Genomic DNA, 24745 nt, shown 5'->3' with positions numbered 1-24745 from the left:
GTGGGAACTTGCGCTCTGTCATTTAGTTCCGCTATAACGACACCGGATCCAGATGCAAAAGAGTTACAGGTAATGCATGTTGTAGGCACCAAAGATTGTATGAGGTTCATTAATCTTTCTTAGTTAACAATAAAAACCTGTCTGAATACGTTTCTCACCTGTGACTGTGTATAGATGGTTCTGTTTTGTTTGAAGTGGCAAAATTACTGTTACTGCTATCCAGAAATCCAAAAGTCACTTATGCCTATTATATGCCTATTAAGTGCAGATAAAACACGACAGAAATACACTAATATTTCAGTGAGATATAAAGTTAAAGCTAAATGATCAAGGATTAGCCAGTTAATGCAATCTTGAAGCACTGTTTAAGTATTGTAATTATTCTTTGACAACATCGTTAGTCGGCATGTTAGAAAAGACAGACCCTACACAGGCCTAGAGCTGAAAGATGAAACAGAAAAACATTGTATTGAACAGAAACTATTATACATATTAACATCAATATAACATTAAAATAATTTTATGGGTCATATTTCCTGCAAAAATACCAATTTTCTTTATCTTCTTGACCTTATAGTTATTAATGAAAGCCAAGAGAATCGCAAAAGGGTTGATAAGATACAAACTGTAAAGGTGCGACTTTTGACTCTTGGTAAATCTTCATAGATTTTAACTAATCTAAGTTGGTAAAAATGGAATTATGTGAAATAATTTGATTTGAACAACTGCATAGCAGACGATTGACCATTACAACCAGAAGAGGGCAGTAGTGTAACTCAAAGGGATGTCAGCTGCCGTAAATCGCAAAGAAAGGCGAAGAAGAACGACTCGGCTCGTTCTCTCTCCTGTGTCTGGAGTAGTGTTTTCTGTGCTGTGGACCTCTTGTACATGCCAGTTAACTTCAGCTGGGTCTCGTAACCACCTGTGTGGAAGCCGGATTTTGCAGTATGGCGTTAAATCTCACCATCAACACAAGCAATCCTCCTCTCGGTGAGTTACACCCTGAGATCCCCAAATAACGTGACTTTCTGCTATTAGCCGTGTGTGTGCATGAAAGGTTGCGAGTGACATCAGCTTTCTTACACCTGTGTGTCATACTAAACTGGAAAATATATAATTATAATATCAAAAATCAGTCGTTGTGATGAATCTTGTTAAGACAGACATGAAGATGTGAAAAAAATAAGTTGGAGTTTTATTTTGTAATTAAAACGACTTATATTTGATCATTGTACACGACCCGAATTTAATAGCAGATGATATAAAGTGTTAAAATATCGTGAAATGAGTAGTAGCTCTTGTTTCAAATAAAATATGAAGTTAAGAGTGTGACTTCATCCATAAATCAATGGAGATTGGTGATCTGTAGATGCATACAAATACTAGCTAAGGCTAGCTAGCCAGTAGGCACTTCTGAAACCAAAACCACAACACGTGAACAGTTCACGAAATGTTCTTTTTGTTCAAAACAGCGGTTCTAACTCTTATCCACCTGCTTCCACTGTAACATCTACATATCATGAGTACACTACACATAAAAAGTCTTTTTGAACTTGGAAATGAAACACGTTGGTTGACACGTTGACATTAGCTAAAGACCGGCCGGTTAGCTCAGCTGGGCAGCTTTCGGTTTTTATAAGCTGCTGAAACTGAATGCATTGTGGCAGACCACTCTGACACGTTCAATCAACTGTGGAAAATAATTTATAGGGATTATTTTTGTGAAGTTATTTCCAAAAGCAAGCTAATGAAATGAATAGCGTTCATAATTGCTGAACAGCGCCCCTGTGTAGCTATTTTTTTTACTGAGCACAGCAGGCTGATGCAAGCCTCCTGAAACGTAGTAGTACTGGATGGGGATGATCACTCCTGCACTGTGTTCTTTCGGTTTTTTAGAAATGCAGGTGCTTGGAATGTATGCGAGGGCACAACAAATTCAGAGAGAAGCTTTCCTTTATAATGGTGATATGCCGGAATGCACCTGTAAACATACAGTTACAGCTGTACATACATGCATATTTATACAGAGCATGTATACACCAGCTGTAGACAGGCCAATATATGACTATATAAACCTTACAATAAAATCTGTAGGTATTTAGATACTTTCTTTACAGCTTTGCCTCTGTACATGAAAAAATCAAGATTGTGATTGAAGTTCAGACTTTCAGCTTTAGTTCAGGAGGTTTAACAAAAGCACTGGTTTGGGTTTATTGGTGTTTTTATACATAGTCCTCCATTTCTCAAAATTAGTTGGACAGGCACTTTTCATGGCCAGGTGAGGTCTGCTCTTTCATTATTCTATGACAAAGATAAGTACACAGTAAGTATCACTTATTTGTACTTCAAGAAGTTGGACTCTGTTGCCTTATCTAAAATCTGGAGGAAAGGGAGTACTATTTATATTTTACTGTATATACATCGGACAATTAAGCTCTAAACCCTGCTCTTCTTTTGGTCTTTACAACTTACATCATTTTTAAGGACTTGTGTTCCACAGTATGAGCAGACACCCACCACACAGCTTTAGATTTTCTATGAATGTTAAGCCATTTTCCAAGGGAACCATGACTTTACAATATTCTACGAAACGGCGAGGGTCCGCTTTCTGAATCACTCCGGTCAAACTGGCAGTAGGAATTGTATGTTGCAGTCACTAGTGAAGTGTGGTAAAAATCCTTAGAAAATATTCACGGTAGCTCTATGAATGTTTGGCATGCTCATCAAAAGATTACATCAGTTATTCAAAGGAACGTCACCTCTGTGTATGAAATGTTCAGCAACTCTGTCTCATGGGCTTGTTCAGTGTAGCAGATTACAGAATTTTGGGGGTTATCTATTTGAGTTCTTTACCAAGGCTTGTTATGAGCTCAGAAATAAAAATGAATTTTTATTGGCCTCCTAGATTAACTGTGGCATACTGTTACAATATTAATGTGAAATTGTGAGACCTGTAACACAACTAATAATGTAATTTTGTCTGTATGTGAGCTTATGCCATTGTTCGGTTTGTTTAGTTTGAAAACAAATGAAAAGAAATAAGCAGATAAAAGGTCTGGAGTTGAATGTGGATTCAGTACAAAAAGCGTTTGAAGCAGACTGAACTTAAGGTAGGTGTTGTGCAGAGTTACGGGAAAGATTGCAGCTTGCGTGCTTTGTGTCACTGGACCAGTTCACCTGGTTGTCAGATTTCATATCTGTTTGAGTGTGCAGGTATGCAGTGATCAAATTTGACTGTTTTTTGGAGCTGTGCTTTGGAGTGTGAGAGTAAAAACACTAAAAACACTGTGTTGTCTTGTCTGTCTTGCAGGGGCACTTCTGACAGCTGAACATGTGAAGAGCAGTGTGCAGGTATCAGTGGAGGAAGGCAAAGACACGCGGCTTCACATCTCAGAGTAGGTGCCACAATTATCGAGCTGCAGGTCGAGTTTAATTTACATGCTGTACAAAATAAGAGATGTGGAGTTTACATTAGTTTATCTCAACTGTCTCTTCTCATTTTCCTTCTCTCAGTTCAGTCCAGTTCAGCGATGACAACTCTATCTGTCGCTACTTGGCTCGGGTTGCTCCTGCTCTTGGCCTGTATGGATCCAACATGATGGAGCAGACTGAGGTGTGTATGTTTGTGCATATCTGTGATGTTTTGCAATTGTTCTGAATGCTCATTTAATTTTTTCTTCATGATGTCTTCAGGTTGACCACTGGCTGGAGTTTAGTGCTCGCAGTCTGTGTAATCAGCCAGATTTGACTGTGGCACTGGCTGAACTGGACAAGGCTCTCTCACTGCGGACCTTCCTGGTTGGGCATGCCCTCACCCTGGCTGATCTGTCTGTCTGGGCTGCTCTCAAAGGTCAGTAACATCCAGGATATAACAGCTTTTTTCTCTGACTGATTTTAGTGTGAAATATATGTAACTAAACATTTTAAAATCAGCACTACAGATTGTGACTCTTTATCCACAGATCATGGGGAATGGCCAAAGCAGGGCAAATCCTTTTCCCATGTCAGCCGCTGGTTCTTCTTCCTGAGCTCACAAGTTCCTTTCACTGCTGTAGGCAACAAGTACACCAGTAAGAAGGCTTCAATGAACAAAAACAAAGTAAGTGTTATTTTGTCAGTGTTCATTGTGGCAAACTATGATTGTAAAACTGGGTGAGCATGACCCGAATCCTTAACCTGAAGATGCAAAGAAAAAAGAATAGATGTTAATGTTTATAAAGCCACCAAACATGTTGTTTTTTATCTCTTTAAACTAAACTGGTACATTAAATTTTGATGTTTGAATGTTTAATGCTTGATTATTATGTTTGTGACCCATGTAAGATTAAGATATAAATGCACTTTTTAATTCCATTCTTGACTGATTGTGTCATTTTCACAGTTGGAAGGGAAAAAGGCAGATGTCGGGAAGTTTGTGGAATTGCCAGGAGCTGAGATGGGCAAGGTGGTGGTTCGGTTCCCTCCTGAGGCCAGCGGGTACGACTTGAATCTGGAGTTTAGAAGAAACGTTTGTTAATTTACTAGCTTCCCTAACTTTTTCTCTGCCTCCCTTGGACAGATACCTGCACATCGGACATGCCAAGGCTGCCCTGCTCAACCAGCACTACCAGGTCACATTTAAAGGCAAGCTCATCATGCGCTTCGATGACACCAACCCTGAGAAGGAGAAGGAGGACTTTGAGAAGGTAAGATATTATTTATTTATTTATTTTGTTGTTACTTGGATAAATAAATATAATAACAAAAAAAACCATGAAGTGTAAGTTTTGTGTTCACATTTCTTTGCTGTGCTGCTCTTTAGGTGATCCTGGAAGATGTTGCCATGCTCCAGATCCGTCCAGACCAGTTCACTTACACCAGTGACCACTTTCCCACTATAATGAAGTTTGCAGAGAAGCTGCTTGCTGAGGGCAAAGCTTACATCGACAACACCCCACCTGAGCAGATGAAGCAGGAGAGGGAGCAGCGTGTTGAGTCCACCTGCAGAAACAATTGTACGGCTTAGGACGGGACGATGATGATGACCTGTCAGTGAATGCTGAAGCCTAGCAACATGTGATTTTTCTATACAACTCCTCTCTGTGTCTCTCTCTTGCAGCCGTGGAGCAGAACATGAAGATGTGGTCGGAGATGAAAGCGGGAACAGAGTACGGTCAGACATGCTGCATGAGGGCAAAGATTGACATGAACTCCAACAATGGCTGCATGAGAGACCCCACCCTCTACCGCTGTAAGAACGCAGCCCACCCTCGCACAGGAAACACCTACAAGTATGTGGCTTTATTCTATTATTAGTCTGAATTGTAGCATTTATATACACAGAATAAAAAGAAAAGCGTAGAAAGCAGAAATTAGCATTAACACGAACAGAGGAAGTCATGTTATTCAAAAACTGCTCTGGTATTAATAACAATTTTTATTTATTCCAGTAATCAAAATCCTAAAATTGATGAGGAATTAATCTCTAGTTTCTGTGGCATCCAAAATGTTGACTATAATTTGCACTTTTTCAATTTGTATTAAAGAAAATGTGTGTTGCATACTTGTCCTGTGATTTTGCATATTGTGTTGTAGGTTTATTTTAGTTGGTCAAATTGATCACTTTTGTTCTTTTTTTTTTTTCATTTTGCATTAACAAAAGAGAACAGCATGAAACCAAGGTTGTTGTTTTTTGTTTTTTTTGTTTGTTTGTTTTTTTAAATTTAAATACGTGGAAATTTCTGAGCTTTATTCACAGCCTTTGTAGTGGCTCTTCACATTTATCACTTATCTCATGAGGTCTGTCTAGATGTTAACTGTCCACCTGGTAAAAATGGAGACGCATGTTTTTTTTTTTGTTTTTGTTTTTTAGATGCATGCTAAAGTAACCAGCAATGCGCACTGACAAAAAACAAGCAATCATATAGAACTTGGCAATAAACGTAATCCATGCAGGGGTTTAACCCTTTTCATGCATGAATTCTGACAACCTCAATCAGGATTTTTTTTCTTAAGTATTTTTATTCATCTTTAGGCATGAAACAAAGATTTTTGAACTTCATTTTTTAAACATGTACTTTTCAAAGAGTTTTTTTTACATATCCACTTAGGTGGATAACTGATGTGTATGGAGTGACACATCAGTGTCCAATGCAATGGTTTATGTGCAAGTATACCATCAACACTGACACAAATACAAGGAAAAAGCCTTTGAATAGCTGTCCACTGTAGTGACCGCTATGCGTGAAAAGGTTAAAATGTTTTCTAAAGTTGACTGGACCACTCAAGTTGAGTTAACGGGTTGGTCATTACAGCAGCAGTCGGTCAGTGAAGGCTTTATTGTTGAGCATAACAGAAGTCACTCTGAATTTGCTGTGTTTTTGTGTACCTTGGAACAAATCACGGCGTGTGTGTGTGGTAAAAATTGAGCACATTCAGATAATTAAGTTTGATAATACATCTCATCTTCTTTGCTTTCAGCATCTACCCAACATATGACTTTGCCTGCCCCATTGTGGACAGCTTAGAGGGCGTTACCCATGCTCTCAGGACCACTGAGTATCATGATCGTGATGAGCAGTTCTACTGGATAATCAATGCTCTGGGCCTCAGGAAGCCCTACGTCTGGGAGTACGCCAGACTCAACCTCAACAACACGGTGCTCTCCAAGAGGAAGCTCACCTGGTTTGTTGATCAGGGATATGTTGATGGATGGTGAGTTTGGCTTAGTTTGTTTTGCTTTTTATCTCTCTCTCCCTTTAAGTGCTCTTTTGACTTTTTTGGGGGTCTTGTCCTTCAGGGATGATCCTCGGTTCCCCACTGTCAGAGGAGTGCTGAGAAGAGGAATGACTGTGGAGGGTCTGAAGCAGTTCATAGCAGCCCAGGTGCATTTTAAAGAAGATGCAATAATCTGTGCTAAGTGAAAACCACAATGTTGATGCAAATGAGTACATTCTTAAATAAAAATGTGCTTTTTTTTTTCTATTTATTAATCCCTGTTTTTTTCCCTAGGGTGGATCAAGGTCTGTGGTTAACATGGAGTGGGACAAGATCTGGGCCTTCAATAAGAAGGTACATTTAAAATTTTGTTATATTTCATCTGTGTCGAAATTTTTGTCAGTAGAACATTTAAAATGTTTCTGATCATGAATTTTAATCAGTTGTTGTTAAAGCCTGTTTAGCTTTGCTGCAGCAACACAAATAAATGTATTTATTGGGCTTATATGAGCACAGTGAACATAAGTTTGATATATTAAATTGCACACAAAATAACTTTATTTCCTGCTTTGTGAATTAGTTTTGGATTTTTCTTCAGTCAAAACCTGACTTATATGTTAGAGATGTCACGTGTGAGCATAGAGGTATAAGTGTAAATCTACCAGCGTTCAAGTATATGTAATGAATCTGTAGTAAAAAAACAGGCTCTGCAAATTCACTGCTGGCATGGCTTTGCTCTTTTCATTCTCTTAAATGCTTTCATTTGCCACCTCCTCTTCTGCCTCATTACCCCCAATCTCAGCCTGCTTATTAACCCCAATAACACAGAAAACCTGAAAAACCAAACTAGTTGCTTCATTTCACGTCCCACATATGTTGGTATTCATGATTTGATGTCCTCATTTTCAACTGTCTGGACGTCAGTGTTGCTTCCTCTGTGTGGTCTTCCTTGCTGGCACTTGCTGCTTCATCCCAGAGTCAGGAAGAAGGTGTGAACCATCAGTTTAAATGTAAAGAAAGTGAAAGCAGTTTTTTTTTTTTTTTTTCTCAAAAAATAAACAAAAAACAAAGTCTGTTTTAAACGTATGACCTATACAAGGATTTATATTCAAGGGTGGTTAAATTCAACAGCTACCAATTGGCAGTGATCATGTCGCAGTGAGGTCGATTTAAAGACAGCTGTCTCTGTTTTTGCAAAGGTCTCATGTGCATGTTCAACTAACCAGCTGCTCCTTGCAGTTGTCAGATAGTTACATTATTCTCATAAACTTTCTTCATGCTAGCAAGGGGATGTTTTAAGGTGGCTGTTTTTGTTTTTGTTTTTTTTTAACAGGTATTTAAGAGATGAGTTTTGTCTAATTCTATTCTGCTAATCAAGACTTTGTAACTGTGAGCAGCTGTCTGCTTTTAATTCACCTTTTATTTTCCTTTTTATTATATAAATCTTCAAATATGGAGCTTTTTAACAGACAGTTTACTCACCAGTGCCTCGTACTGTTCCTACCATTCCATCCTAGTGTCTTTGCAGGCATTTGGGTTTGAAAGCATTTGATTTAGCTTTACTTATTTACTTATGTTTTAAGCTCAACCAAAATCAAGTTAGAAATAGGGCATTAATGGCCAACACAATAATGAGTTGTAATGATAATGATAATAGTAATAATAATAATTGTTACCTGTTACATATTTGTTAATGATCACTTTCATTTTTGTTTTGGACCACATGAATCTCAGTGAATGTGATTCCACTGTGTGCTTTAGTCTTATGTGCCAGAACAGGTTAGGTCAGTTTTTAGGAACTTTACACTGTTGGTCTGTTTGACAAGGCTAAAATATTTTCCTGTTGTTGAAGTAATATACCTGCCATTTTTAGGCGTTTTTGAATAGTAGCCATTTTTCCACATTGTGTAAAATCAAAACATGACTTCAAAGCTGATTTCTAGGTGTGTATTGTATCTTTGGACTGTACTGCAGTGGTTTTAAAGGGTTAATAATCCAATATAATCCTTATTCATCTTAAACTCGACCATTATGTAGCTAATCAATTCACCCACGGTAGCTCTTGACCCTCCATTAAATAAGCTTTATTCTGATTTCTGTTAATAAGGGCAGCCAGAATTTAACAGCATGTGGGAGGAGCTTTTATGCTGACAGCAAACTGATGACCATATTAGCAATATCCACAATTACTGACATCATAGAGACACATGCTTAATGGCTCATGCACCACTGGTAGATAAAACAAGGCAGAATAAGTCTTCTAATAAGTCTTCACTGAGCTTAGTGAAATAAAGTAGGCTCCATATTAGTTTATTCTTTAGTTGCTTAATTACTCTCATCACTCAGCTTTCACTTCCTCTTCTGCTTCCCCTGTTTTGATTTCCCTGTCGTCCATTTGAAAAAATTATAATTCACTATTTTATTCATACATGCATTTGTGGTCAGGGCGTTGGACGTTGACATAAGACACAAACCAAATCAGGAGAGTGTAACAAAGCAGCAAGGATAAGTTCTGTGAATGGATCATTCTGTGTAAATGTGTCTGTCTCTTCCTCTCTCTCTTCCTCTATCGTATCTGACATTAAACAGCATCTCACTCTTCTGTTTCCAAGCTGCCCGTTAGCTGTCTGAAGGTACTCCTCCACCTCCTGCTCCTCCTGCTCTTCCTCATTGTCACTCTCCCTGCTTCCATCATGTGCTGGTTAATCTGAAAGCCCGCCAATGGCTTGCGCTATTTTACCAGCCCAAACAATAGGATTCCAAACAATAGGTTGGCACAATGCAACAGACAATTTTAAGTCAATACAAAATAAGGTTTTTAAAATAGTGGTTATTTAGGGTCACGTGACTGTTGGCTTCCCTTCCCAAACATTCTGAGTAAAGTAAATATGGTTGTTTTTATTCTATACATGTTTACACAGATTGAACAAATGTCAAATCTAAAGCATATTCACTGAAGATACAGGAAATGCTTCAATATATTCCATATTAACTGCCCTGAACAGCATGTTTATAACCAAAAAGGCAGTTTGTCTTTATCTTCCTATGAATCTGTTGTCTCTTTTTCATCCTTTACGCCACTTCAGTTTTATTTATGTATTTTTTGTGATGAAGAAGTTGCCCTTTCATATAGTTAATCATGCATTACTGAGTGAGAACACCCAAGTCTTTAATTTGTGAACAGGTCACAGGTCTTCCAGTGGCAGATTCATAAAATGGTACATATTGGTAAGACAATTTGTAAAGGGCTTCATACAGAATGTGTATGAGATCTTGATTTTTATCAAAATAATATGTGAATTGTTACCCTGACAACTTTCAAAACCATGTTTTGTTTTGGGTTTTTTTGCTTTTTTCTCCCCATTTTAAGATTACATTCAAGCCCACAAGGGCTGATATTCTAATCAACCAAAGTTGTTGATCTTTAACATAGTAAACTTGCATCAGAGAAACCCGTGTGCCACTGAAGCACATCAGTGATGGTTGCAACTTTTCTGAATGTTTTTGTTATATTAAAAAAGATTTTTTTAAATAGACAAAATGACTTGAAACTTTTTAGCAGTAGTATCTGTGAGAAATGGTGACTTTTATGACTAGATCTTCAATAAATAACTTTGTGGAACAACATGAAAAGTGTGTGTACGATACGTTATAATCAGTTATGAAAACGTTTTTTCAAATCCTTCAGTTGTCATTTACATCCAGGCTGGCTGGTAAAATAGTGGAAGCGGATAGCGACTAAGTAAGCAGCTGAATAAAAGCTTGTTTCCCAACTTGCATACAGTCATTATTCACTCTTGAAATCATCTTTTTTTTTTTCCTCCTCTGGCTTAGTTTTATTTATCGCTTACTGAGCTGAAGCGTCTCTGTCCAGATTTTTGTTTCTTTTTGGAGAAGCCTTCAAAGTTGCATCATATTTTGCTTTTTTCTTGCATTACTCAGCTTTTTGTATGTGAAGTGCAGATTTTTCTTTTACTGACCTCTGCGTGTGTATATGTGTCTCTCTCTGTTGGTGTTTTAGGTTATAGACCCGGTAGCTCCCAGGTACACAGCTCTATCCAGCTCCTATGTGGTGCCAGTGTCTGTCCCAGAGGCTACAGAGGAGATGAAGGAAATTGCCAAACATCCCAAGGTTTGAGGGGATTTTTTTGTTTTGTTTTTAACAGCTTGCCGCCAATTTTGATTACTTACATATTTTTGTCCCATCAAAACAGCTGTCATTTAAATCTCATTGTAACTGATTTTTAGGGGTGCAACGATATTCGTATCGATATTGAACCGTTCGATACAGTGCTTTCGGTTCGGTACGGCTATGTATCGAACAATACAACATTTGTAATTTATTTTATCAACTTTCCTTCCGACGATGCTGTCTGTGTTGAGCGCTCAGTGAATCTGCGTTCGACTACTCCGCCTAGGCTGCACTGTCGAGCGCAGATCCACTGAGCACTCAACACAGACAGCATAGTCAGAAGGAAGAGCGCAGGGCAAGCTAGCAAGACACATGGACCTCCCCCACCCTCATTCAGATCTGGCGTTTGGAATTATTTTGGTTTTCATGTGACGTATGACCCTGAAGGTAAGCGAGTCATGGACTAAAGTAAAACAGTATGTTGGATGTGCCATGCAATGCTCAATTACATGGGTGGGAGCTAGTGTGTTAGCGCAGTTAGCTCGTTAACTGTTGGCCGTCTAGCCCCACACACGGGGCGATCGGCAGTAGCTCGTTAACGGAGATTTGCCGTGTTGTGGCTTTAAGGTCATTTCAACGAGATTAACCTGAAAGCACTAGTGGGAACACAACGAATATGACTGCACATTTACGCAGACATCATCCTAGTGCAAAGACCAAAACAACAAGCATGCTACTAACTTTAGAGTCATTTAGACAGCTGTTAGCACATGATTCTCCTTATGCTGCTGAGAATATAGCCCAGAAGAAGCGGATAGTATAGCTTTTATTTTGGAAAGAGACATTTCTCTGTAATAAACTCTCTTTTCCAAAGATGAGTGATTCCTCAATCAGATACAGGGCTTGCAATATCGCTAGCCCGACGTCCTGGAGCTAGCGATCTTTCCAGTCGGGCTACCAAAATCTATCTCTTCCCTGCCCGTCGGGCTATTGTAGGAAGGAAAAATATATGTCAATGCTTTTGCATTCTTTCAGAAATGTAGCTGGGTAATTATGTCATTGGCATCGGTGAGCCACTGTCAATATGTGACATATTGAAATCGCGTTTGAATTTGCGCTTGTTTTTTTGCTTTCACTTTGCAATCGCGTGAACTGTGTATAGAGAGCTACAGTACTGATTGGTGAGTGATGATAATTTGTGCACCAATTCCTCTGACATCGTCTTATTAATCGTTAGCTTACTATGCAAACATGACAAGTGAAATCTCCTGCAGCTTAAACATGTGAGAGGTTGATCGCGCAGAGAATCGCTGAGCTTATGTGAGTGAATGTGTAAAAGCATTTCAGTTCTGCTGAGCCAAATAAGACAGGTCAGGGTGAAGAAGTGACAGCCAAAGAAAAGCTTACCACAAAACGGAGAAGTTATGACAAATCAGACTATAAGGCAAAAAGAAAGTGCAGCTTTATGGTTTCATGGACAAAAGAATTTCTGTGGCTGCAATATGAGGAGCTAAATAACCAGGGCTGCACATAAGTGGTCCGCAGGTGCGCATTTGCTGTCAAAATAAAAAACACGCACAAGGGTTAGGGTTAAATTTAAAAACTGTACTTTTGAGTTAAAATATATATTTATAATTTTAATAAATGACAAATTAAAAAGGCATGAACATTTTTTTTGTATCGAAAAAATATCGAACCGTGACACCAAAGTATCGAACCGAACCGTGAATTTTGTGTATCGTTGCACCCCTACTGATTTTATTCCTAAAAATCTTTTTAGCTCTAACATGTCTTGTGTTACTCTCTTTTGGGAAGAGCACCTTGGTTTTTAGCTGAAACATCTCCGTTAATAGCATTCAGCATCTTTTGCTATAAGGACTGACTCTCCCTTACTTGAAAACCAGCCACTCCAGGAACTGCAGTTTATGTCACTTGACTATAGCATGAGTCAGTTCACTGATGCATACTTACCAATGTAGCTTTGCTGCAGTGCTACTGAGCTGATGCCATTTCTGTGCCTATCTAGAATGCCGAGGTTGGGATGAAGGAGGTTTGGTATGGTCCTAGAGTTCTGATTGAAGGAGCCGATGCTGAGACTTTCACAGAGGGAGAGACGGTTACTTTTATCAACTGGGGCAACCTCATCATCACCAAGATCAACAAGTATGACCATCGTTTAGATGATCTGTATTTCTTTTAAGAATCAGAATTCCCTCTGATCTGTTCATGCTGTCGCCCTTTCTTATCACTTAGAGGGGCTGATGGAAAGGTTTTGTCCATGAAGGCAAGCTTGAATCTGGACAACAAAGACTACAAGAAGACAACAAAGATCACTTGGCTGGCTGAAACAAACAATTCCCTCCCGGTGCCAGCCATCTGCGTCAACTATCAACCACTCATCTCCAAAGCTGTCATCACCAAAGACGACAACTTCAAGGACTACATTAATAAACATAGCAAGGTCAGTTATTTGCTCTGTGTGTGCATTATACTGCATGGATGTGGTTATTTTATTATCTGTTTTTGATCTCAGTTGGAAGAAAAGATGCTTGGTGACCCCTGTTTGAAGAACCTGAAGAAAGGTGACATCATCCAGCTCCAGAGGCGGGGCTTCTACATCTGTGACCAGCCTTATGAGCCACTCAGGTAAAGAAGTGGAAACCCGAATCTGCTCAGTACCAAAACACCTTTTGGGCATGTATCCATTTTTTTGTATTACTGTTTTATTAACTGGGGTTGTGTCTGCAGTCCCAACAGCTGTAAGGAGAGTCCTTGTGTGCTCATCTACATTCCAGATGGCCACACTAAGGAGATGCCAACAGCTGGATCCAAGGAAAAGAGCAAGACTCAGGCTTCTGACAACACAGTGAGTATTCAGTAAGGGGTTTGCAATTATACGCCTAATGGTCCTGTATGAAAGACATAAAGTCATCTGAATTACTTAAAGTTTGCTCTGATGTTTGCGTTGGATGTACTAAGACGGAAACAAAAAGCACAGTACAATTAGTGGCAGTAGCAGGAACCTACCCTGTGAATCCTAACTGGTTTAACCAGTAAAGCAAATGCTAGACTAATAATAGGTGAAAACTAAACAAGGTTCAGGCCCAGTTTGAAAGCTACCAGTCGGCCTTTTATATTATTATTTGTTATTGCCTGAAAACCGACAGCTTCTAGCTTAAAAGTTGAATATTAGTGAAAAGCTAGCCTCCTTCTATTATACTTGTTGGTCACACAGCGTGTGAAGGATTTTATTCTGGGAATTTTATGTGGATTTTATTCATTCCTACTTTTGAAGAGAATGTATTGTGTGTGTGTGTTTATGTCCTAGTGTGTATATACACCAAAGGAAAGTCAAACCTACCTGTCTTAATTATTATGGATAAAAGATAAATGGATGGTTATCTGCTAAAACTATTAAGTCATAACACTTTTCTGGTTCTTTACTTCTTCAGAGTTTTATCACGTGTTCTTTTTTTATTGTTAGCAACAGTAGGCTAACAATATTTATGTTTGTAGCGTCTTTCTAAAAATAAAAGTAAATAAATAAAATTCCCTGGCATCTAGGGCCTTCAGGGCATCAGCTTAGCATGCAAGCTTGGAATAAAATGGGATAAAAATGTGAGACATCTTGGATAAACTGGTAACTGACAGTTTCTTCATCTTCATCTCTGTTGTATAAGCCTGCCAGCCCTGCCAAGGCTCCTAAAACCTCTGTGCCAGCCCCAGCAGCTGACCTGTTCTCAAGCATTGTAGCACAGGGCGAAGCTGTCCGCCTGCTCAAAGCTGCCAAAGCTCCCAAGGATGAAGTGGACAAGGCTGTTAAGCAGCTGCTTTCTCTAAAGGTATGCTGGCTTTAAATAAAAGTATTATAAAGATAAAGACATGTGCTGAAGTGATCCTTCTGATCCTTCTGGCAAATATTAAATCCAAATTCTCTTGAAATTGTCAGGAGTTGATGTTCAAAAAGGGCTTTGCTTGAAAAAAAAAATACTGACAGTCTCATCTGTTCTTTATCTGCAGGAGCAGTTTAAGCAGCAAACCGGTGTGGAATACAAGCCAGGCATGGCTCCTCCAGCCTCAACGCCAGCCCCATCTACCTCTTCCTCAGACTCAACGTCCTGTCCATACAGTCGTGTTGTCCAGCAGGGTGAGCTGGTCAGGAAATTGAAAGCAGAGCAAGCACCAAAGGTAAAGGGCATTTTCCAATCCATAGTCACATCCTCATCTGTTTGTCAGATCTTCGTTTTATGCCCCACGTTGTTTGTCCGCTCGTTTTTTGTGTCCCATCATATCCGCTGAATTCGTGCGTCAAAAATCACTTGTCTGGTCCTTCCCTTGTGATGTCCCACAACATTTGTCCAGTGACCGTTCCACCTCCTCGTGCCATTTGCATGACAGTCAAGCTTATTCTGAAATACCCATTACTATAAGATCACTTTTAATGGTACCAGGACCAGATTGACGCTGCAGTAAAGCAGCTCCTCGCTCTCAAGGCAGAGTTTAAAAAGCTCACCGGTCAGGATTATAAACCAGGGATGGCCACACCCGCCCCCTCTGCTTCATCTCCCGTGACTGCCACCTCTTCTTCCTCGCCACCTGCTTCTTCTTCTTCGGGCCTGTATGAACATGTTGCACAGCAAGGAGAAGTAGTGAGGAAACTGAAGTCGGAAAAAGCCCCCAAGGTATTCAAATGCATGATGAATACAGACAGTAGAAAAATTCCTGCCTTATTCATATGCCACATTCCGGTCACCTCGGAAATCGGATGTCAGAAATTTGGAGTTACTTAGTCTGAAACCACTAATACTTATTAATGTTACTCAGACACACACACAAGTGTTAAAATAAACAATCCATCCTATCATGGCTTCAGTGCCGAACCAGTTAGATTTATTCTTGGAAACATTACGTGGTTCCTGGTAACAGGGCTGGTACAGATAATTGTACGTTTGATTATTTCTTATTTTGGCATGAATTATGTGTCACCACTTAAAAAAAGAAAGAAAGAAAGAAAGAAAAAAATTACTTCTCTGACTCTTCTTACAAATACCCTAGTTGAAAGTGCTTTGTCTTTATTTGCACACATTTTCTGCACTACTTTAACTTTGTTTTAGGGTTTTAAATTAATTTTGCAGTAAATGTTCCGTATCGGCATGTGCTTAACATACTTGTTTCACACAATTATAACAGTGCTTATATTAAAAATGTGTGTGTATTTGCTTTATTACTATTACCAAATTATCTATTTTCTCTAACTGCTGTCTGCGAGAGGGTAATCCAGAGGGATTGTACTGATCAGAGTGATAGCTGAACACACTGCTAAATGTCTGAATTAACATCAAAAATGCATGACCAATCTTAGGTAATACAATGATCTGACACCTGATAGAAAAAAAAAAAACTGATTGCTGTCGCCAGCATGTAAATTGTGGGAAAACAATATTCACCATGCACTGGAATGGGAATATTTTTACCCACAAAAATCCTAAACATCGTAATAAATTGGGTTACAGTTTCCTTGTTTCATCTTCTTCAGGACCAGCTTGATGCAGCAGTGAAACAGCTGCTTGCTTTGAAGGAAGAGTACAAACGTATCACAGGCCAGGAGTATAAGCCTGGAGCGGCCCCACCTCAGAAAGCACCCGCTCCAGTCCAGAATGGCTCCACCAATGACCTCTATGAGAAGGTCGCTGAACAAGGAGAACTGGTCAGAAAACTGAAGGCTGAAAAAGCTCCTAAGGTGAGATTTTACCATTTGCCTAAATTTTTGAGGCTCTGTAGCTTTCAGTAGTCCTTGAGGTGTTGACTTTGACTTGATGTTTCTCCTTCCATTGGTTCTTTTTCAGGATCAAGTAGATGCTGCAGTGAAGCAGTTGCTGGCTCTGAAGGCAGAGTACAAACAGAATACTGGAAAAGATTACAAACCGGGATTACAAGCCCCAGCTACCCCTGCCCAGACCCAAACCCAGGCCAGCTCAGCCTCCACTCAGTCTAACTCCTCTCTTCAGGCTCAGGAGCTGTTCTCACAGGTGTCCCAGCAGGGAGACCTGGTGAGGAAGCTAAAGTCTGAGAAGGCCCCCAAGGTAAGAACTTACAGAGTGGTATTAAATACAACTAAAATTGCACAGACATAAACATAAACAATCACATCTCCTTTTTAGGACCAGGTGGACGAAGCTGTGAAGACTCTACTGGACCTGAAGAGCAAGTACAAGACTCTCACTGGACAAGACTACAAACCAGTGGCTGCTGCTGGTGGTACAGGAGGAGAGGACAAAAACCGCAAGGAGAAGGAGAACAAGTCTGAGAAACAGGGTGGAGGAGGAGGAGGGAAGAAGGGTAAAGGAGACAAAGGAGGCCAGAGCAAGGAGTCCTCCGGAGGAGCAGGAGGTGCAGGAGAGGGTCAAGGACCCAAGAAACAGACACGGTGAGAGACTGGAAGTACTCCTTCACCCATCTCTCTTCACATATTTCCAAATGCAGATGAACTAGCTCGGGCTTAAATTTAGATTTCAATTTTCAGCTAACACAGTTTTTGGTTTAAAATGGGTCTCCATAACAACAACTGTGATATGATTTCAGCTAAAATGATAATCCTTTTTACATGCAATACCATGAACATTGAATATTGAGGAACATAGTAGTATTTTACTGTTTGCATTGCATACAAGTTATTGTTTGTCTTTGGGTTTTCAACACATTAAAATGTGTTCTTTGGGTACATGTGACTGTGATGAATGGGGGAAACATTTATTGGGGAAGAAAGCAGATTATTGTAAAAGAAATAGCACAGCTGTCTGTAGTTGGTTGTCCTTGAATTTGCTGAAAATTGACAATAAATGGAGAGTTAAATTAAAGCATTTACACTTGGTCACATTCTCATACATCTGATTTGAGCTCATTAGAATATGCACGGTTTGGTAAACATATATTTGAATGTTTAACATGAAACCCCCAGCAGGTGATGGAGGTTGTACTCCAATGAGTAGTACATTTTAAGCAGGACTGTTGTTGGTATGAACACCACCAGCTTCCTGTCAGGTGTCTTGTCTTAGAACAATAAACACACACACACACTCACACACACACACACACACACACACACACTCACACTCACGCACAGGTATTTGGGTGTGTTGATTTGGAAACCGAAGATGGTTGAAGCACAAGCCTATGCTGCTGTTTCTTACCGACTGAGGAGGGTTTTTGAAATCAGATTCGGTGAGTCTGACGTGGTTGCTTTTTCCTGCATATTCAGTGCCTGTTGTGTGCTAAAATTACTGGCTTTAAGATGGTGCTACATTACTAATTTTTTTAATATTCATGATTTAGCCGTTTGTCAAGAGAGGGCACTGTTGCCATGGTTGGTCCAGATTGAAATATCTGTTTTCTATGATCACCACAGCATCAAGAGGTTGATATTTTTGGCTTTTAGTGAATCATCTTGACAACTACCGGATGTATAGTGATGGAATTTGTTGTAATAATATAATAATTATAGGTTCTGTCTGAATTTGCGCCTTGTTTACTGTATAATACACTACATTTAATGTGCCTAAAAGTTATCCAATAAAACAAATGGTACATGTCTAAATATAGGGAGTGGTAAATAAGGGGCTAGGGCAGGGGTCTGCAACCTTTTACTCCCAAAGAGCCACTTGGACCCGGTTTCCACGCAAAAGAAAACACTGGGAGCCGCAAATACTTTTTGAAATCTAAAGTGAAGATAACGCTGTATATATTGTTTTGGTTTTTTTTGTCCTTTATGCTTTGTGTGAACAACTAAAGCAAGTAAAGTTTATTTATTAAGCGCTTTTCACAGACAGGCAGTCACAAAGCGCTGTACACAAATATTAAAATAAACAATACAATCAATAGGCATTATACACAATGTAAAAGATCAAATGTACATAATGTAAAGAATATAAAATACGTAGATCAACAAAAGGCTTGTATGAACAGAAAAGTTTTTAACTGCTTTTTAAAAGAATCCACAGAGCAACTAAGGTGTGTTGCTTATGAAATTCATGAAGTGCTACAGAGAAAATTACATTTATTTATGTAATTAACACATTTTGAACTCTTAAAGAAAGATAACAAAAGGAAAGACACCCAGCTGAACTAAAATGATCCATGTAGGAAACAAACGGTTGTGAGCCGCCACCCTTATATCGCCTTTGGGCTTTTGGAGCCTTGACCTGACTTTTAAAAAGTAATTGGGGAAAAAAAGCACTATGCTGCTAAAAAAAAATTAGATATTTGCAAAATTCTGCCTAAATATGTATTTTACCTGGTTAATGTGTGTGGCGGGGCGTGGTCTGCAGCGCCGCTGCAGGGGAGGCGGACGCACCTGAGCGGCACCCGCAATCGCGCCTCACTGCCTTAAAGTCTACAGCCGGCTGTATGCGTACAGCAGCCGTGTGTGAAAAGTGGTCAATAAAGAGATGCTGAAAAGCGTGTTCATGCAAACATCGTCGGGTCTGCGTGATATGTTTACAATAAGACTTCTGGTCCCGAACCTCTGCGCACAGCGTCTGCTGTCATCTGTGAGGCGTGAGCGGTGTTTGTTTTTAACGTAGTTCACGGTGAAGAACAACATAATGTGGATCCGAAGATCCATAACTGGCCTACTTGGTGTTGAAAGTCTCGATAAATGCACAGCGTTTTGGCGGGTATATCGGCTTCCGCGAGTGTGACGCTTATTTTGAGCGATGAAAAAATAATAAGATATAATTTTATTTTTATATTTCAAAATCACAATAATCTTCCAATTTAGAACTACAAGTTAAAAAAAGAACTAAACACAAATAAAATACACTTCAGCTAAATACTTCTAATTTATTTTCCCAAACCACCCGGAGCCGCAGGTTGCCGACCCCTGGGCTAGGGGGAGAGTTAACTCCTTAACGCCTGGTGCATCATTTTTGATGCACCCAAACAATACATATTTACAATACATATTACTTAAAAATGTAATAAATGGCAAACATGATACAAATAAAAATGTTTAAAATTCTCCTGTATGTAAAATATTGTCTTTTTTTTTTCAATTGCCATATGGTTCAATAAAAGCTACATTTTTAAATAAGTTGCATTTTCTAGCAATTGTTTCCTGACAGTCGCTCTGACACTCCCCTCAGCCTGAGCAGTGTTTTGTGTTTAGGATTACTAAATGCTAACCCACTGAATTAATGCTTACCATGTTGGCATGCTAAAGTTCTAGACTGTGAGTACAAAGCCTTGATACTAACATGGTTTTAGACTCGTAGTCTTGTTTTTGGCACTTTTGTTTTTGCACACTTGAAGCTGTCAGTTGGAGACCTGCTGGGAGAGAAAAGGGTTTATATACGTCTATATGGATATATAGAAAGTAGATTTTGTTCCTCAGGCAGTAAAAGTGTCATTGTGCCAAAAAAAAAGGATTATCATTTTGCCCTCATGCTCCGGCTCTGTTTTGTCAGTTAGCTTTAGAAATACAGTTTGCTTTAAGCAGCATGATGGACTTGACTTGAAATTGCAGTCATTACTCTTGTGTTTGTGCACTCAGGAGCAGTGATCACTAACCAAGAATTAGCTGATTGTTGTGTTCGTGTTTCTCTGTCAGTGCTTCATCACCGCTTTCTCAAATTTGTGAAGAAAATAAATGAAATTCTGTCGAAGAAACACATGATTAACAATAAATTGTGCTTAAAAGACCTATGAAATGTTTCTATAACTCTTACTCATTTGTATATCTCCTGTCAGGTTGGGTCTGGAAGCCAAAAAAGAGGAGAACCTGGCTGACTGGTACTCTCAGGTGAGTATCACCCTTTACTCCAACAGCACAATTTGCTATGTCAGTCAAAATCTTCTGTTAATATTCCTCTCTTGTCCTCCTCAGGTCATCACTAAAGCTGAGATGATTGAGTACTATGACGTCAGCGGTTGCTATGTGCTGCGACCCTGGGCTTTCTCAATCTGGGAGTCTATTAAAGACTTCTTTGACAAGGAAATTAAGAAACTGGGTGTGGAGAACTGCTACTTCCCTATGTTTGTCTCTCAGGCAGCCTTGGAGAAGGAGAAGTCCCACATTGCAGACTTTGCTCCAGAGGTAAATGAGACTTTGCACGGACATCTTCTGATGTTTACAAAAAGCAAACTGGGTAACATAAATTAAAGAAATAGGCAACTACAAGAAATCATAATGATATGCTCGCGCATGCATTTATGGATCAAGCACAGTCTTGATCCATAAATGGGACTCTGCCATTATTTTTATGGTCTTCCGTCATTTATATCCTAGTGATGTCAGGAGGTTAATTGAAAGGTTCAAGTCCTAACATTTAAGGTGGCTGTCGTAAAAATTCTCTCAGCAGGTCAAAACAGTCAGTCCTAGCTGCCCAAACAGACGAGTGCTCTTTACAGAAAGAGCGTGTATGAGATAATCATACAAATAAAACTAGTAGTAAAAATATAGAACTGTAAATGTGCAATATCCTGTTATTACAGTTTTGGTTTCCCCTTTTTTAAGGTTGCTTGGGTAACTCGGTCAGGAAAGACTGAGCTTGCAGAGCCCATCGCTGTCAGACCCACCAGTGAAACAGGTCTGAACCACAGCTCTTTGGCTAACATAAAGCTATGCAGACTCACATTCAGCATATCAATTTGAAAACATTTAACATTGTTCCTAACCCCATTTATCTCTCTTTATTCACCTCAGTGATGTATCCAGCCTATGCAAAGTGGGTCCAGTCTCACAGAGACCTGCCAATCAAACTCAACCAGTGGTGTAACGTTGTGGTCAGTGTTCCCTTCTTTTCTTTAGTTAATGGTTGCAAGATTGCTCATGGAAGAGCACCCAGTTTAGTGTGCATCTCTTCTCCATTGTATAGAGATGGGAGTTCAAACATCCCCAGCCTTTCCTGAGGACAAGAGAGTTCCTGTGGCAAGAGGGACACACAGCATTTGCCACAAAGGAGGAGGCAGCTGAGGAGGTAATATACATGACAGAATGTAAAACAGTCGTACCTAGGCAGACATGTTCGAGTACAGTTTTTCTGGAAGGCTGTTTATGCGTCATCTGTATGCAGGTTCTGCAAATCCTGGATCTATATGCCAGGGTGTATGAGGAGCTAATGGCCATCCCTGTGGTAAAAGGGAGGAAGACTGAGAAGGAGAAATTTGCAGGAGGAGATTACACAACAACCGTGGAGGCATTCATCTCTGCCAGCGGCCGAGCCATTCAGGTAACACACTGGCTTTATTCTCTCAATCCTCTTACTCAAGTAAGCAAGTAAACATTGCATTGAAGCAAGAGTCCCCTTTTCCTCAGGGTGCCACGTCCCACCATCTGGGCCAGAACTTCTCCAAGATGTTTGAGATTGTGTTTGAGGACCCCAAGAGGCCGGGCGAGAAGCAGCTGGCTTTCCAGAACTCGTGGGGAATCACAACCAGGACCATCGGTGTTCTCGCCATGGTCCACGGAGATAACATGGGACTCGTGCTGCCACCCAGAGTGGCTTGCCTCCAGGTGAACACTCAGTCACATGTACACATGGGATTTTATTTTTGTAACAGATGAAGATGTTAAGGTCCTTTTTTTAATTCTATTATATTGATGTAAATGATGCTGCAACAGCCAGTCTAAGATTTCTCTTTCCTTTCCCAGGTTGTCATCATTCCTTGTGGGATCACCGCAACCTTGCCAGAGCAGGAGAAGGAGGTGCTGTTGGCTCAGTGCACCAAATACCTGAAAAGGCTGCAGGAGGCTGGTATCAGGGTGAAGTCTGACCTCCGAGACAATTACTCACCTGGCTGGAAGTTCAACCACTGGGAACTCAAGGTCATTAACAACATGATCATAATCCTTATTATAGTTTTAACCTGATGCAGAGGATATTAATTGGAAAAAAACAGATGTCAGTTTGGTTTCTGACTCCTTGTTCTGTATGCTGGGGTCTCTCATCCAGGGAGTGCCTATCCGACTGGAAGTGGGCCCTAAAGACATGCAGCAGAAGCAGTGTGTCGCAGTGAGGAGAGACTCAGGAGCAAAGGTGACAATACCAGAGGCTGAAGTGGAGAAGAATCTGCTCAACATGCTGGAGGACATCCAGAACAGCCTGTTCAAAAAGTATGTTATACTTACTACACTGAGGTTTTGTTACAAATGGACACATCCCCAGTCGAGGACAGTTCTACCACAGGGCTTTTTGTTAGAGGATTTAATAATTGATACAAGTGTCAAAGTTAAAATATAAATAAGTGTACACATAAGTGTACACAGATTCTGTGAGATTACATGGTGTCTGTAAACACTTGGTTAATGTCTATTTGTCAGAGCTTCAGATGATCTGAAGAGTCACATGGTGGCTGCAGACACAATGGAGCAGTTCCAGAAAGAGTTGGACCAGGGCAAGGTGAGTAACACAAACAAGCCACAACAGCTCAGACATCTCACCGTCTTTCCTCATCAGAATAAATAATTGATCTCATATATTTTCCTTTGCTTGATAGATTGTCCAGATCCCATTCTGTGGAGGAATTGAATGCGAGGACTGGATCAAGAAAATCACTGCTAAGTAAGTCTGACATATTGGTATTGTATACATAATGTTTCCTGTGATTTCCCCCACAGTTTGCTTGTTGTGCTCAGAGTGCTTAATTTCCACCACTGAAGGACTATTTGCTTGATCTTTTTTTAGGGACCAGGACCTGGAGCCTGGTGCTCCGTCCATGGGAGCCAAGAGTCTCTGTATCCCATTCACTCCTCTGAAGACCCTCCAACCTGGACAAAAGTGTGTCAGCGGCAAGGAGCCGGCCCAGTACTACACTCTGTTTGGACGTAGTTACTGAGCACCTGCTCTTCTGGGGCAAGAGAATAAGCATCTTAGTAGAAAAGGGCTTTCCCACCTTCTCTGTAACTGTTTTTCCTTCTTGGTGTTTAACTTAAGTGAGGTGACTAAACTTTGGGATTCAGGAAGGGAACATGCTCTCTTTGTTTTGTTTTGGGTTTTTAAAAAAAACAAAAACATGTCATCATTGTTACAACACTTTGGAAATGGAGCGGAGACAAGAGATGTTTACTCTTATAGCCGTTAATATCTAAATTGTTGATTATCCTCTAAAGGGCCTGTCAGAAAGAGACTCGCTGTCCAGAGGGGGACACAAGAATGGAAATGGCCAGGAGTTAGGCAGGTGTGTCAGCATCAAACATCTGATGAGTGAAAGCAGCAATTGTACTTTAAAACCACTTTCTTGAATACTTTTCAAACTCCATACCTAAAATGCAAGATTTTCTGTACTTGAAAATTGATGAATTAAGGATGTTTGGCCTTTTTGTAAAACTCTCAAAGGAGAATGTTACTGATGGGGAGGGGAAATCCTGAGAACTACAATGTCTCTTTGCCTGGCAACAGCCCCATCTCCCTCACAGCCAGACTATCTCAGGAACTCTGCAAGCACTCTTGCGGTTTTGCAGTTTTGTCAGCCCTGCTCTGTCTGTATGGTTACAGTATGTGGCTTTATATTTAACGGCTTAAAAAAAATCTCTTATCCCCCTGAGCCAAATGGTGCAGCTGTGATGAACCATGTGTATTGTCAATATCGCCTTCTGTCTCTTCTCTCACATGAAAGATCTCTGCTGCCTGTCTAAAATAAAGTAATTTCCATGGCAAACTATCCAGTGTATGTGTGTGGTTATGTTTTGTTATTGTTTTTTTAAGCCTGGGTAAAATAGGGGGAGATAATCAAGTCCAAGATGATCTTTTTCTATTTTTGGAAAGCTGCATGGGAAAATAATAGTAACTAAAAAAAAAACCCAGAAATATTACATCGGTGCCAGTTTTATGCATATCAAAGCTTGCAATCTAAATGTGCTGGAGAAGTACTTCAACAAACATGCCATCAATAAACTACAATCAAACAGAACTGAGTAAACTT

At 39.9% G+C, this 24745-nt stretch overlaps 1 protein-coding gene across 3 annotated transcripts; it reads left to right on the top strand.

Moving 5' to 3' along the window:
- The first annotated feature begins 813 nt into the window (after positions 1–813).
- On the top strand, positions 814–24484 carry eprs1 (glutamyl-prolyl-tRNA synthetase 1). Of its 3 annotated transcripts, XM_086309268.1 has the most exons (36): positions 814–990; positions 3311–3395; positions 3514–3613; positions 3694–3850; positions 3963–4099; positions 4382–4476; positions 4559–4685; positions 4802–4994; positions 5099–5270; positions 6460–6693; positions 6779–6863; positions 6991–7050; positions 9309–9329; positions 10718–10828; positions 12855–12991; positions 13082–13289; positions 13362–13474; positions 13577–13694; positions 14509–14670; positions 14849–15016; positions 15280–15510; positions 16365–16568; positions 16675–16911; positions 16990–17255; positions 20573–20624; positions 20709–20918; positions 21339–21411; positions 21528–21607; positions 21700–21801; positions 21898–22053; positions 22140–22337; positions 22476–22649; positions 22777–22937; positions 23145–23223; positions 23321–23385; positions 23509–24484. In XM_086309268.1, the coding sequence occupies exons 1-36, from the start codon at positions 948–950 to the stop codon at positions 23657–23659; spliced, it is 4965 nt and encodes a 1654-aa protein (XP_086165394.1). In that variant the 5' UTR covers positions 814–947; the 3' UTR covers positions 23660–24484. The 3 variants fall into 3 exon arrangements, with proteins under 3 accessions (XP_086165394.1, XP_086165474.1, XP_086165557.1); XM_086309348.1 differs by lacking the exon at positions 9309–9329 and having other exon boundaries at positions 815–990; XM_086309431.1 differs by lacking the exon at positions 15280–15510 and having other exon boundaries at positions 815–990.
- The last annotated feature ends 261 nt before the right edge of the window (positions 24485–24745 follow it).

Source organism: Aulonocara sp. 'chitande type north' Nkhata Bay, linkage group LG1 (assembly GCF_057382095.1).
Source record: "Aulonocara sp. 'chitande type north' Nkhata Bay isolate Kocher_YH1m ecotype deep benthic linkage group LG1, A_spYH_male_GT1.1, whole genome shotgun sequence".
In the NCBI taxonomy this organism is placed as follows: Eukaryota; Metazoa; Chordata; class Actinopteri; order Cichliformes; family Cichlidae; genus Aulonocara; species Aulonocara sp. 'chitande type north' Nkhata Bay.
Note: the sequence above shows the minus strand (reverse complement) of the source record. Positions and strands in the feature narration are given on the sequence as shown.

Bases quoted from the DNA above. Each gene is read 5' to 3' on its own strand.
- eprs1 (XM_086309268.1), top strand. From the start codon at position 948: ATGGCGTTAAATCTCACCATCAACACAAGCAATCCTCCTCTCG. The intron at 21,802-21,897 runs GTAATATACATG...ATCTGTATGCAG, and splicing joins AGGAGGAGGCAGCTGAGGAG to GTTCTGCAAATCCTGGATCT. The intron at 23,386-23,508 runs GTAAGTCTGACA...ATCTTTTTTTAG, and splicing joins ATCAAGAAAATCACTGCTAA to GGACCAGGACCTGGAGCCTG.